The sequence below is a fragment of the Caloenas nicobarica genome, chromosome 15 (genome assembly GCF_036013445.1).
Source record: "Caloenas nicobarica isolate bCalNic1 chromosome 15, bCalNic1.hap1, whole genome shotgun sequence".
Taxonomy (NCBI): Eukaryota; Metazoa; Chordata; class Aves; order Columbiformes; family Columbidae; genus Caloenas; species Caloenas nicobarica.
The window spans coordinates 16,870,295-16,885,191 of record NC_088259.1 but is presented as its reverse complement, the minus strand read 5'-3'; the positions used below and the strand labels follow the sequence as shown (position 1 = coordinate 16,885,191).

Genomic DNA, 14,897 nt, shown 5'->3' with positions numbered 1-14,897 from the left:
AAAAATGGAAACTACAAGTAAAATTGAAATTTATCATTCACCAACATTTAAATCACTGTTTTGCCTCCATCATTTGTTAGTTCAAAAACCCAAATATGTTCATCAGAGGATGAGAAAACATAGGATCAAGTCACAGGATGCCATACTTTATATTGGAAATTACTGTTTGTATATGCTTAGAGAATAGCTGCACTTGGAGATATTCCAGTATATTATTCCTAATTAAGTAACTCAAATTAACTCCATGCTAGGTCCTATTACTCTGAAGAATACTCACATATGGTATTAATAAAAAAATAGTTATAGTATTTTAAATTTGTTTCCTACCCTACTATTTAGGTTGACTTTCAAACACAGACAAGTCTGACTAACTTGTGTTCATAGTATCTTTATCAAACCTAACTACTTAGCTATAGTAAATACTTACGCTATAATAAAGTCACACCAAAGTTACCAGAAAACCTGGATGTTCACAAACTTTTGCTAAAAACAAAGTAAAAGAGGAAAGTAGGATAGCTCTGGTCTATGACTTTTCTAATCAGTTAGAATACAATAGTATCTGTTTGCTCTGGGAATTAGATAAAATAAGATCCAATCCCCATGAGTACAAACCAGCTATTTCAGGAGCAGTAACTGAAGTTTAGTAGCAAAGGGAGAGAAAACGCTTTGAGGGTTGTGCTATTTTTAAATCTTCTATTTTATTTTTCTTAAATCAGTTGAAGAGTTGTATTTTCCTGGTCAGCACTAAGAGAACCAGCCTGTATTTTCCCTTGGCTGTTCCCATGTCTGAAACATTTGTGTCCACTGGTGATTTCGTACTAGCAAGTATCAAACAAGTTGTGAATGGGATACAATTTATTCCCAACAAATTCCCTACCTTAGAGAATCAGCACCAACAACACTTAAGGATCACAGGTATTTTCTGAGCTGAACAGTCCCTAGTAAAGGCATCATCCGCTGACTGAGCCAGATTGGCTGCCTGACCAAAATGAAATTCCCCTCAGCTTTTTCTTAAAACTTTTATTTCCTGTCCAGGAAGTTTCAAGTAGTGAACAGCGTGTGATTTATATCACGTGTGTGTCATTTGTATACAAAAAGAAATCCATAGAAAAATGGAATGCAATGGTCCGGACGCTGGAGTCCCCAGCCCAGAGGCAGGTACAGTGCTGGCGTCAGAGGACAAATTTATCTTCATTCCACCCCACTGTGGCTTGAAAGCGAGAAACGCTGTTTGAGCCTTAGCCTTGCTGGTCTTGGCTTTGGCTTTTGAAGCGGCGAGGTTTGTGCCAGTGTGCCTTTCCACAGCTGTACACATGTGAGGAACTGGAAACCGTCACTTTATTTCCATGGGTCAATATTTGATCCCCAGGGCCCAACAACTTCAGTTGCCATTGAATTTGGAAAGATTTGAATTATGGTTTAGAAAAATCTATTTTGTTCTATTATTTTGTTTACTAACCCCTTGTAAAATGAATGCTTAAAGAAAAGCAAGATAAACTGATCCATTCATAACTCTTCCAATCCCTGAAACAGAACCCCGTACTTTCCGAAAGACCTGCCCTAGAATGGTATGGAAGAGTGGGAAAATTTAAACTGAAGAACAGCAAAATGTCATTGCGTCGATGCTGCTACTACCTTGCAATCAAAGGTGTGTGGTTTTTTAGGTGTGCTTCTGTAGTCAGCATCCTCACGGCGCTGGAGCAAAACCCCTGAGATTTCTGGGAACTTCGAAGTATCGGCAGGTTCTGCCATTCTAACATTTTGAATAACTTTTAAAACAGAATAGAGATTTTTAATTTGCATGCCAAGCTTCTGCCAGTAGATGAAAAGTCTACAGATTATCCAAACTGATAATTTTGGATACCATTCACAATTACGTTTTCCAAAAAGCTTAGAAATTAAGCAGGTCTATTTAGCAACAGCTGGTTCAGCAATCAAGTCATACTAAGAAGAGAAAAAGAGGCAGGACTGAGGTGCAGAAGGAATGTAGGGAGTTCTCAAAGGCAGCCACGTGCATGGCTTACAGCTGAGATCCCCAAACTGCTTCAGAGATGACTGGTGGGCCACATATTGAGTGCTCAGACCTGGTACGTGAAACCACACTAACTTCAGAGCTGCTTCGAGCTTATCAAAACACAGGCATTGGGATAAAACTGGCTAAAGATCACTTGTTGACAAGCATAGCAAGGGTAACCCAGGTATTGACCACTCTCGCTGGACTAAGATGTCTCCAGAATGGAATAAATAGATGAAGGAACCTGGTCCTCAGGCTCTGTACCCATTAATGACTTCCTACATACAAAGGGCAACCACAGCAGGAAATCTGCAGGAGATGAACACTTCCTTGTTTAGTAACAGCACAAACGCAGAGATCAGTTCAAAAGTAACAACTCAGCCACTATTACCTCTGGTTGAATTTTCTTGAAAAATAGAAAAGGGATCTCTGTAAGGAATCAAAACAATCTCTGATTTTCAGCCTTGAACACAGAGCTGGATAACAATCACAGAACACACCACAGAGTGAAAACAAGAAAATATAAACATTATTAAAATACTTGATCAGGAATGCACAGCTTAAGGTCCCTACATCCCCTGGTCTGTTTACCATGTCGGACGCCACAGGAATTCCCTTTCTGTGCACGTGGATGTTTCTCACAGGAACCGTGGGGATCCACAGATGGAATGGGCACCAAATGCTCCCCACACTAACCCCAAATAAACACCAGGGACTTAAACTGAGGCATCATTAGGTTTCCAATTATCTCTACATAACCACTCCTCTCTGAAGATAAATCAGAGCTGGAGCTGCTTACGTTGCTTTCCTGATCTAGGCATCCTTGCTCTGTATTGACTATTATTAATACTGCGGAAGAAACGTTTGTAGCAGTCTCGCACATCAGCTTCTCCTGCTACCTGCTAAATGTTTTTCTTTGTTCAAACTGTAAGTGGAGTTAAGGATAGATTGACCGTACTGATAAATCCCAGTAGCTAAGCCCATCAGGAACCATGCGTGAATGTCTGCTGTAAGAGGGGTTCACGTGCAGCTGCACAGACAACAGAACGATTCTATCTGTAGGAAAGGCAGATTTTGAAAATCCAGCTCTGAAAGCTCCTATGGGATGGCAAGAAATGATGTAAACATTTATCAGATGAAATAAACAATTTCAAATGGAACAACAGATTGGTATTGAGCTAACCAGCTTGTACCTATGAAAACTGGATGAAAACATTCATACTGGATGTACGGACACAGCACTGCAATGGCTCTACATGACATACAGTTGACTCATGTGGTCAGCCTGTGACCAAGAGCACCAGCTCACCATGGAATTCTTGCTTTCTTCCACAACTCTTTCAAAATATGAGGCAATTTCTTCCTATATTTTTTATTAATTATTTTTCTTTTAGTAAATGTAACATCACTGTGATTGAGAAAGAGCCTGACATCACTGATGACGGATGGCTGTCAGCCACAGAGCAGCTGCGAGGCCAGTGGTGATGCCAGCTCTCCCAGAAGCTGCTTTCTCCTTTTCCCTCTCCTTGTCCCCACCAGGCAAGTGACCCAGCCCTGACATGGAGGGATGAGAGGCAAATTAGCTCTTTTTAGGTCTTTTATTCTTTAGCTCCTACAGGAAGAATACTAGCAAGGGGGCCAATTAGTGCCAATTGCAGTAGTCATTTCTGCAATGACACACGTCCATTGGGAACTCATCTGAGACAACCCAACAGTTTTCAAACAAGCTGACAAACAGCTGTCAGATGATACAGGATTTTGATCATTACTGACCTGAACACACTCAAGCTAGAGACCTCATGATGAAAGAAGTATCCCATTTAGAGTCCTCAGAAGCAGCCAGTCCTCAGAATGCTGATACAATTCTATCCGAACACAGCTTTTCAGGAAGTGGCTAAAATAGCACTCAGAAGCCTTAGTAAACTTCTGAAGAGAACTGAAGTCAAAAGGCATTAGCCAGTAAGTTGCTCTGTCTGGTCTACCCACACTGTTACAAGATTTAGCAGCCTGTCAGCATCAGCCAGCTTTCTGACTGTACCCATAAAAAGCAATTTTCTTCAGAGAGGATCTTGCTTTCAGAAGTGCAAAGCAGGAAGGTAGTAGTGGCAGCAAAAGTCAGGGCTAAAAAAATCACAGAATCACTCCAAGAATAAAACAATGATCTGGAGAAATACTTCCTTTGGTTTACCTTAAGCAGAAGTGGATATTTGCAAATTCTCTGAATTGGAGTCAGCAGATAACCCTCTAGTGGAATGTCTGTCGTCTTTCTACCTCCCAAAAGCATGCAACCCTGTAATCAAAAAAGGAAACAAATGTTACCTCAGACACAAAGCATTCAGAAACTCTTTGACATTATTTTGTATTCCTATAAGACATATTATGGTCAGAAAGCACTTTGCCACACCTAAGATACAGGAAATGGGACTTCATTCACCACTGAAATGCAGCCATCAAGCCTGCAAAGTTCTTCATTCATCAGCAGCAGAACAACTGCTGTGGATAACACTGGCTGTTTAAAAGGTACTACACAGCTCGTGACTCAAAAAATGTTGTAACAGTCCAATGACGATCAGCAAACCTAGATGCACCATTACCTAAAAGAATCCAGCCCACCCGCACAATTGATACGACCATTTGTCTTCATTCACTATGCAAAGATTGCACTGTTGGTCCAGAAAACTCTTGAAGGCTAAAATAAACTCTAACTAGTAATCACATAATTAACTGTAGTCCAAAAAAAACTACAGTCCTTGATCTGTCCTTATTTTGTCACGATAACCTCAAATCTCTGTGTGACAAACAAATTCTGACCTACTGTAAACTTTTTTGACGTTTCCCTGAAGATTTTCTGGTATTGGCTGCTGCCACAGACACGTAATGGACTCAGACAGACTTCGAATCTATTTCAGATAAACTAAGCCTACATTCCTACGTTCGACCATGAATCTGGACAACTTTGCTCCAGAAATCAGCCCAGTTGCAAACCTGTCCTGCCAACAGAAGAGAAAGTTTAAATTCAGTTTGGCCAAGGTGTGCTTGCTTTGGGGCATCACTGGTAACATTTTCCCCTGTGAAATGTGTGCTGTGCCTCAGACACACTGAAATCTAGTGGGTTTTTGGCTGTAGTTCAACAATGCTCCTCTTCAAGGAATGTTCATCGACATAATACATAAATCTCATTAGTCCTAACCGGTATTTTTACAGACAATCATCTGTAAAATAACCCTTCCCCAGGCTATTCTAGATCTGTGGCGTTGGCTACCAGCTCACAATGCTCGCTGTCCAATTTTCCAAGTCTCGAGTGATTCAGTCCTTCCCATCTCTTCTTTCAGCCCTCTCTCTAGCTCTGGGCTCAAAACTGCCCTTTAACACTTACTGATTTTTCAAACACATTCCCACATTCTATATTTCAGCAGCTGTGAGGGGGCAATCGGGCCAAATCTATCCTCACAAGCAAAGCTTTGTATTTGAACACAGCTTTCTCTGCATGGTGGCATTGCAGTGCTGGCTTGAGGAGGCAGTGGAGAGGAGAGAGGCCTGGAAGCAAACTGCAGCCGCCATAGCAGAGTAAACACTTCAGAGTTGCCTCTCCTCCCACATTTACTGCTATTTTAAGAGTCTCTTGGATTCAGGTGCTGCAGCAAGCCACAGCAGACAGCGGGACATCTTTTATGTGCCTCGTAATCAGTTTGCCAGCTGCTGCCGGTAACACAGACAGAGGCTTTTGCCAACCCAGTGGAAGCGGAGAACACTGACTGTTGGGAAGGATGGCGTTTACATGCCCTCATCTCTCCTCTTTCTCATTAGTTTCTCCCAAGAGAAGCAACCACAGGAACTCACGAACAAGGGAAGTGTCATTTAGTGACCCAAACTAATGGTTTAACAAGGTTCACTAAAACTCCGACGTGACAAAGAGATTCTGACTACCCAGTAGCACGAGTGCTTTCCCCTGCTGCTCCCTCCACGGCCTGTATTTTGTGGCTAAAGGAATGCTCTGGCCCTGCTTGTGACAGACACTCATGAAGAAGTTTTCTTTTGCTGTACTATATTAAGAGCGAGCAGGCCTTTGGCAGAAAAGAAACAAGAAAACCATGGCCTTTGCAAAAAGACAGGCTTTCTTTTACCTCATAGCGTTTACTAAAAAAAAAAAGCTGATGTGCTGAACCAGACTCTCATTACCTGCCAATCCCATTCCAAATGCCATGCATCCATGGCCCCAAAAACAAGACACCCAAAAATCAAGCAGAATTGAGGTAAAGGCTGGGAGGAGAAACATAGAAGAAAAAAAAAAGAATAATAAGAAATGTTGGGCAGAAGGCACTGTCTGCAGTGCCTTGCTCCTCTCAGCACAGCCTCTGGAGAGGCATTTCACAGCTGTATGCCACAGTCCCTCTCAACACAGGCACTAATATGTCATGGGGAGTTGGGTCATTTTTGATACACGCTGCAATGACGCAGTCAAAACAATTCATCCAGGCTACATTTCTTGCCCACAACTGGACTCATGGGGAAAAGGGTGTCAGAAGCAGGCCACATTTTTCTGGTGGGCTGGCAGATGGTGAATTGGTCAGGGAATTGAGCAGGGAATCAGATCCACTGGGAACTAGTCACAGCCCTGCTGCTGACGTATTGCATTACTCTTATCACATCTTTACTCAAATTTTCTGTTGCTTCTTAAAACCAAAAAATCCTTCCCTATTTCCACTGAAATTACTCATACCAGAGCTGTACTCAGTTCTGTGCCTGAATGCACCAGTGATTTCAATACCCATCCAAACTGAGTGCTGCATACCTGCAATGGGTAATGTCTGCAAAATGCCCAGCGTTCCTGAGATACTGAAGAGTTCTGAGTACAGTGCAAAGTCAGACCATTAAGTCAAGAGTGCTAGAAAAGGTGCTTACCAGGAGGAATGTTCTCACTGTTGGGATCTTGTTCAATTCCATCAGCAGTCTGAGTGCTTTCTCGTGATTGCTACAGTACTCCTCGTACACAAAGAATTTGTCTTTCTGGAAGGAAAAACATAGGAACTTGTTGACTCAGACAAAACTGGAATGACTATTTTGTCACAGTCTGATATTGAATTCTTTACAAAGGGGTGTGCACTCAGAGTGGCTTTAGGGTTGCAGTTTACATGAAGCGTGTGATACTCTTCTAATGTGAATAATGTATAGAGGTGTTCCACTGATTTATAACTTACTCTGTTTGAAGTAAACATTAGCTTTCTGAGCACAGAGTCTTCCAGAACTTTTCTTCTTAGTGTATCACTGAAGTAATGTATTTTTTGCTGCAAGAATGGATTTTGCTATCTCAGGCACACTCGCATGTGTCAGGGTACTCCAGCAGAGTAGCGAGGAGCAGACTAAAGCCAGGAGCAAGGGGCCTGACATTTCTGAGCTGTGCTGACCCCTCCTGCAGGAGGAAGAGACAGAGGTGGCTGTGAAGAACAAGGGCCTGGAAGAAGTTCTGAGACCTGGAAGGAACTGTAACACAAAGCCAGCTGGAAATCCCCTGTCTTTCAGGGCTGAGGGGATACCCCAGTGAGTTGCCTGGTTCACTTTGTGTTCTGAAACAGATATTTCAATGCAACACTAAACACTGGGTCAGCTGTCCGTAACAGTTTCCCTAAACGGAAGAATTTCATCAAATACACACAAAATAGCAAAGATATTACAGAAATTAAAGGAAGGGAAAGGTAACTTCGCAGCTAGATTGAGGTACTTACACTGGAACATGAAACACCCACCAGCACATGCAGTGGAATGAAATTGCCTGTTAATAAACACGGGTCTGCTGGCAGCACCAAGTTCTGCTTTACTCATCTCCAGAATCAAAGACAGTGCTTTAGCCAGGTTAAATGATTCGGAAGCCAAAAAGACCCATCATTTTTGGGTGCTCCTCACAAGAGTCATTCCTTTCCTGGTTCAGAGTGGCTTCTCTGCCACAAGGCAGTGCCATGCAGAGGTACTCAGACAAGCTGCTTTGCATATCAAAAGTAATTTGGATGCGTTAGCGTGGCCCTCTGCCAGGGGTAATATGGGAGGCCTTCCAGAGCTGGCATCTCAGGGCACCACGCCACGTAGACAACGCCCTCCAGAGTTTGCTGTGGCATTCCCATCATTCATTTTCCATTTAGGATCCTGGTCTGCAAACATTCTGTCTGAACATTTTCATCTCCCTACAACCAGGAAGTTAATTTTTGGGGAGTTTTGCTTGGATTCGTAGGACTCTTCAGAGATCTGGAGCTTCCTGTGTGAGCTGAAGATCTCTGCAGCATCCAGCTACTGTTAAGACAGCTCACAGTGGCTCAAACAAAAAACTACTGCCAGCTGAAGGAGTTAATTAACATGAATCCATGGGAATACAGCTGCACTCTCTGGGCATTCCCTTCACTACTGTCAAATGGAAAAGAAATTGCGTTAATATTAAAGAGAATTTAACATTCTGGTCAGATGCTCGATGGCTAGATGTACACTCTCAGAGACTGAAAATGCTTTGGGGTTTGGTTTATCACTGATGCGATGGAATTTTTTTCTCCTCCTTGCACTTCCAAGGAAGAATTGAGAATAAATAGATGTATGTCCAAACAAAACAACAATGGTACAAAACAAAGAATATGGTGTAAAGAGCTGGAATGCAGATGTTGGAGACTTTTATCCTTTATCTACAGCTGTTCATATTAGTACTGGAGTTTAATACTGGGAAGCTGAAAAGAAACAAAAGCTTCTGACCACCAGATGCAGGAAAAGGCAGGGCTGGGTCCATAGCACAATAGCAAAGAGGCAATTGAGAAGCATGGGATTGTTTTAAACCATAAAAACTGGAGAGTTACAGCATGAGAAGACAGATATCTGAGTCTCTCCTGCGTTTCCTCCTCTCACCACTGCTCAAGTCCCTGGATGCACACAAGCAGCACGCTGGAAACTAAAAATAGTAACCATTAGCACAACAGCATCCGTTACCCCAACGCACACAAAATGTCACTGCTCAGGTTTCTGACTGCAGCTTGGAGCGCCTGCAGTTTTGGGGGTTATATATAGATCATGACAAAACCCCTTTGCTAAAGCTCGAGTCAGTACAATAGTTACACACACAGAGTGCTTTCATCAAGTCTTTTCCAGCTGTCTTTCGTGCATGAGACCCACAAATATGAGAACTATGCTTTAAATTACTCAGTGTCTGAAGTGTTTAATTTCCTCTCTGGGTGACATTCAGTCCTGGACTCTCCCATCCCTTGGTGAGGAAATTATCAGTTACATAATTACAGATGTTAGCCCAGGAATTCTGAACCTGCAGTTAGTTACTCTACATTAAAATGCAATTATGGTCAGAGATGTGAATGCATAAAAATGGCACCTTCTTACTCAGCAAATCTACTGGATACACAGCTAGACCTTCTGATTTTGGTGACAAAACCAAATCTATACTGTTCTAAGTTCGGTTAAAAAAAAATCTTTAACCAATAGCTTATTCTCCAAATATGTCACTTTGGGTGCATTAGGACTGCCCAGAAATTAGTGCAAATTTGAAAATAATTTTGTCTAGAAAAAACAAATAAGTCATTTGGAAAACTGTAACGACTTGAGTTGGATGTTTTTAATAAGCATGGCATTTTCTTGTTTCAAAACAGGCTGAAACCAATTTTGTCAATATGAAAAACCTAAACAAACCAGAAGATTTAATTCTCAACAAAACAAGATCCCTGATGACATAACAGTAAACCTGATCACTCATGCAACATTGCTCCTAAAAAAAGAGCAGAAAACACTTTTCCCTCAAACAGCTTTCTAGCTAGTACGTCACCAAAGCTTGAGCAATATGGCAATATCAGAAACAAAGCACCTGCCAGTTCTCTGCCCTTCCGCTCCGCAGACAGTCGTACATGCTCCTGGCCTGCACAAAGCAGCCTGTGCTGATGAGGTGCCATTATTCTAAGTTCAGGCTATAAGCTCTCTTGGATGTTGAAGACTTGTTCTACCTGCCATTTTGTTTGAGGCTGCAGATTCCATTTTGAACAAAAGTTTAAGTATGTTCTTTACTGTTTGTTATGGCCATACTGAACTACAACTCCGTAAGAAATCCTAGCACGTAGCATAAGACAATTAACTTCTCCTGATCATCACATCCAATTGAGTACACTAAGGCAAACAATGTCTGTCTTCTGGAGTAAAACAATTCTTCACACCTGAATATCAGAGCAAGTGCATTTCATCACCTTTTAGAATATTTTTAAAAAGTCAATGTGCAGCGATTGCTCTTTGGGAACCCTTGCAAAATCTGCTGGCTTGCTTCAGGTGTTACTTGAGATATGAACCCTTCCGAGCTGGAGATGCAGGGGAGAACGTCCTAGCATCATTATAAATGGATCGACTGATCCTAGAGGTTCACAACAACTGTAAGCGGTGTCATCAGTGGACCGGTGTTGAGCAAGGCTCTTCTCGGCCAAGGTAAACCACAAAAACAGTCAGGCCTACGTAGACATAGATTAGAGGAAACTGATCTCAGCCAAACTGCCTCTATCAGAAGACAAATTCTCACCAGCACTCATCCACATGCATTATAGTCTCATAATTCCTCTATTGTTGCGTGCTTTATAAATAAGGAATGTTGCAGAGCTATTAGATTTAACAGTAATAAAGTTTAAAAACTTATATGTTCACATGCAAGAAAACACTACGAATGATTACATATACTAGGCTTGAATCCAGTCAAATGACAGGATCTTAATATTTCTAGTTATTCAGTGCCACTCTGAAACACAGTAGACAATTTGACAGCATTACTCAAAAGTCATTTAATTTTGATACCCTTGCTAATGAATATTAATATATTAGTACAGCACATCTTGTTTGTAGGCAATGATTCTATTGGGTATTCAGGGCTTTAACTAAGTTCACCCGTATGTTTTCCAGCAGCTTACAGTCAGTCCTCACATTTGACATGATTCTTGCGCATGGTCTCAATATAACACTTTCCGACATTATTTTAATAATTATCACAGCATAAATGAAAATTAAGCATGAGGGAGCTTGGGGGTAGTTGGTAAAGCTCTATGAGTAATGAATGGCTGTATAATTGCTGTTCACTCAAACTGGATGAAAGCAGGAATTTTGATTATGAAAGCATAATAGCATATATTTTGATAGGAAGTTGGCCTGTGGCTTAATGCAGTTAATAAGAATTTGAAGAAATGGCTACTCTGTACGTGCTTTCTCATTTTTATATCTCTCAAGAGGGCTGCTCCAAGTGAAAAAATGCACAACTTCAAATTACTACAGATGTAAATTAGGTAACTTTGCATATAAACGAGTCCAGCTTGTAACTAGGTGTATATAATAACTGATCTTGCATATACAATACGCTCTATATACACAGTAGTCAGTGGACGGCACACATCCATGACTGAAAATCAGGCCAAGTTAAAGACAAAACAAAAATCTACCACAGGAAGAGCTTCACAGTGTAAGAAACAAATTACCATGAGAGAAGCAACAGCAGGATCATAAACTGCAACTGCATAATCCTTAGTACGGGTCTGTGCTTCCCTGGGTCACCCGGCAGTGCCGATCTGAGCGGGTCAGGCTGGCACACCTGATCCTACTGTGGATGGGCAGGAGAGCAAAGAACACAGCTCAGGCACAGCATCCGGTGGCACTAAAATAACTCGGGAAATGTTCTAAACAACCTGGAACTGGCAGAGTGAATTTGTATCATGCAACTCCTTCACATTTTGTATTTGGCATTCTTGAGCTAGCGTTATGAGTCCAAAAGCCAGATCTTATTTACTTTTTAGCTACAGAATGCAGGTACTCATTTATTTCATGGCAAAAGGCTGCATGTTGTAACTTGTGCTGCGTTTCAGCAAGATAAGCCATCTCACACTGCCTTCCATCTACTAAAGGATAAACGTATGCATAGACACTAACTGCTCTAAATGAGGTATTGCCCTTTGGTTTTCATTTTGATCTTTGAGGGTTTCAATTTTTTTTAATTTAAAATGCACACAAAAATTATTCGTTTACTCGAAACTGTGCTGCTTTTTTGAAACACTTGGAATCAAAGCGGACAAATTCTTGGCAATCGAATGTGATTGGCTGCATGAGAAAAAAATGCAAAAAAATAATCAATGGGAAAAATGAAGAGTGTCTAAAAATATCTCGTTGTTTAGCTGAGTTTGATGTGGTTTCCATTGTTCTAACCTCATTCACAAGATTTTTCCCACCCTACCTACAACTTTCATAGGAGACACACATTGTCATAGTATTGCCACAAGCCTTGGAGATTAGGGCTAGCTAAGAGACATGGGAGCTTATGACAGGAAACTGCATTTTCAGATAGCGTTAAGTCATTGTACTTACAAACTTTAAGAAAACATTTCCCAGTTCATGCTGAGACTGAGGTTCTGGTTGTAAACAAAATTCCAGGGCAGCCAGGAACTCCTTGTGAACACCAAGAATGTCTTCAATGTTCGAAAATAAGATCTGAAATAAAAAGAGAAAACCATTGCAAGCTGTTAATATATCTGAGAGCGTTTTGTTGAAGTAGCAGCACCAAAATACTGTGGCTCTGGACTTGCTGTGATAGGATCTAAAACATGGATAGGGACTCACAGAGTGAATTACACTGCATTTCCCTCTTCCTGGCCCCCCACAGAAATCTTTATTGCTGCCGAAGCACCTGCTGTAAATGAAGGTTATCTTTCCAGATACCTGAGCATGATGAATGTGAGCAACCTCTCTCAAGTCTAGAGAAGATTTTATGAGACCAACTAGGTGAATGGAATCACAAGGACCGAACTCACTTTGCAGGAGATAGAAGCAGGATGGAATTTGCCTTTCCTTCCCGTGCATTAGAAATCACTTTCTGGAAGAAAGGGACCTAAAACTATCACACACAAAGATGTATCTGTAGATAAGGACCAAATCTCTGCCAGGTGCATCTAGCATTTCACTGACAGGAGTACAGAACAGTGTAAAACACTTGCAAACCACACAGGCAGGATTTTAAAGTTCTCTTTCACTGATCTCCGTGGTTGTAAAAGGTGCTTGCATTGGGATAGAGGCCCCTGGTTTAGACATGTACTAAAAGGTAATAGTGCAGTCTTGCAGCTAAATGATCCCTAGTGATATACACGTGCTAAGGAGAATAAACCGCCAGGGTGAAAGCTGTTACAAACACCTAAGTTTTATAAGTCTCAATCATTTTCAAAAAAAAATATGAAAAGAAAATGTGAATACACATATAGGAGATGGAATGCTACCTACGCAGCGGGGAGAAGTGCCGACCCACGGTGACACAGCCATCAGTACTGACAGCCACTGGAGGGAAGTCTGAACGGGCACAGTAAACCCCGGAGTCTGCGGTGACTCCAGATACCATTTTCTATCACTTTACTTTAACTACGACACTTGCAAAGAGAAGGTCTGCAGTACAGTCAAACCGCCTTGCACGTGGAAGCAGTGCCCTGGGTCTTGCCCACAGGGGGTGAGACTCGTCCGCACCGCGAGGCTGCAGCCTGGCCGAGCCAGCCCCTCATCTCTCCAGCATTTGGTGCAGGAGGCCATCGAGCCGAACGCCTTCCAACGCTCCCCAAAGCGCCTTACCGCAGCACTAAGCTTTGCAACTTCATGCAGCAGAATTCATTCACCAGGTGTCACACTGATTCAGCCTGTGACTGGTGACGTGACAGTAATTTAGAAAAACAATAATCTGTAAATTAAGTCTAATCATTAAAGACAGGAATGATACTTCAATTCCTGGTTTAAAACCAGTTTCTCTCTGGTTCTGTAGGGGTAGACAAGATCAGGAATTCAAGGACCCTTCCTCTCTGCACGTGCCCAGGTTCAAGTCCGTACCCTCTGTTATTCAAACCCCTCCTGCCAGAGCCTGTTGCACCTTCCCTTGTCTTTGCCCCCCTCCCACTCCAGGAACGCTGAGCTGTGGCAGTACGCACCATCATTAATGCACACTAGCGCCTCATAGCTCCTTTCTAGCTCCGAATAAACTAAAACATTCCACTACACTGAATTTGCACTGATGGGCTGAACCAAAATAAAGGACAGAAAGCCCGGCCTGTTGGATTGCTTCCAGAAAACTTCCCGTGCTAATTCAAGCAGAACATGCAATGGTTCTGTCACAGGCTGAAACCGATGTGATGACACGGTGGCCTCTGTCTGCATGGCTTTGCCAGAAGCTGTGCCAAAAGGGGATTAACGAGGAAGAGGAAAACATCTGTCAGGGATGATTTTATCCTTCAGGGGCAGTCTTCAGGGGGTATTTTTTGATCCAAGGAATATCTGTGTAACCTAATGAATTCTGCGGTGGTCAGTAGAGCTCTGCTTGCAGCAGAATTTGCAGATAAGAAGAGTCACTGGAAATCAAAGCCGCAGAGAGACCCTGACTGCATATGTTTCTATATCTAATATATAGTTACCATTTATAAGCCTCATGCAAGGATCTGTGTCTGGCAGCTTGTGTGCACCCTCAACTTGTACTGCCTTCAATCTACTGTACCAGTAAAATGACATCAGTGCCCTGCTGTGAATGTAACATAATTTTAACATATCAATTGAGTTATTCCCACATGAGGCAGCAAATAAACTAAAAACATTTTTTAATGAAGTTGCTGCAGCTGTTAGTCACTGCAGTACTTGTAAAACCTGCGCCTGGCACAGGACTCGACGTGGCCTTTCTGGAAGGAGATACAGTGGCCAAAGATTACTGAAATCTCCAGTGTTCAGTGCCAGCTGCAGGAGAAACCTGCAAAAATAATACTGGGAGCAATAACTCAAACTATCCTAAAAAGCATTTTCTCCTTTTGCTCAGAGGAGAGTGATTGCCAGAATACCCTGTATTTTCCTCTAGACATATCTGCTGCATGAAGAA

The 14,897-nt window shown here is 42.0% G+C and overlaps 1 protein-coding gene across 2 annotated transcripts in view; it reads right to left on the bottom strand.

Moving 5' to 3' along the window:
- The window catches only part of PREX1 (phosphatidylinositol-3,4,5-trisphosphate dependent Rac exchange factor 1), a 150,303-nt gene that overhangs the window by 71,387 nt on the left and 64,019 nt on the right, over positions 1-14,897 (bottom strand). For both annotated transcript variants that reach the window (XM_065645538.1, XM_065645540.1), the window contains exons 3-5: positions 12,371-12,493; positions 6,917-7,021; positions 4,203-4,304 (exon numbers count right to left, since the gene is read on the bottom strand). In XM_065645538.1, coding sequence (XP_065501610.1) covers positions 4,203-4,304; positions 6,917-7,021; positions 12,371-12,493 — 330 coding nt within the window. The remainder of the gene's footprint in view (positions 1-4,202; positions 4,305-6,916; positions 7,022-12,370; positions 12,494-14,897) is intronic.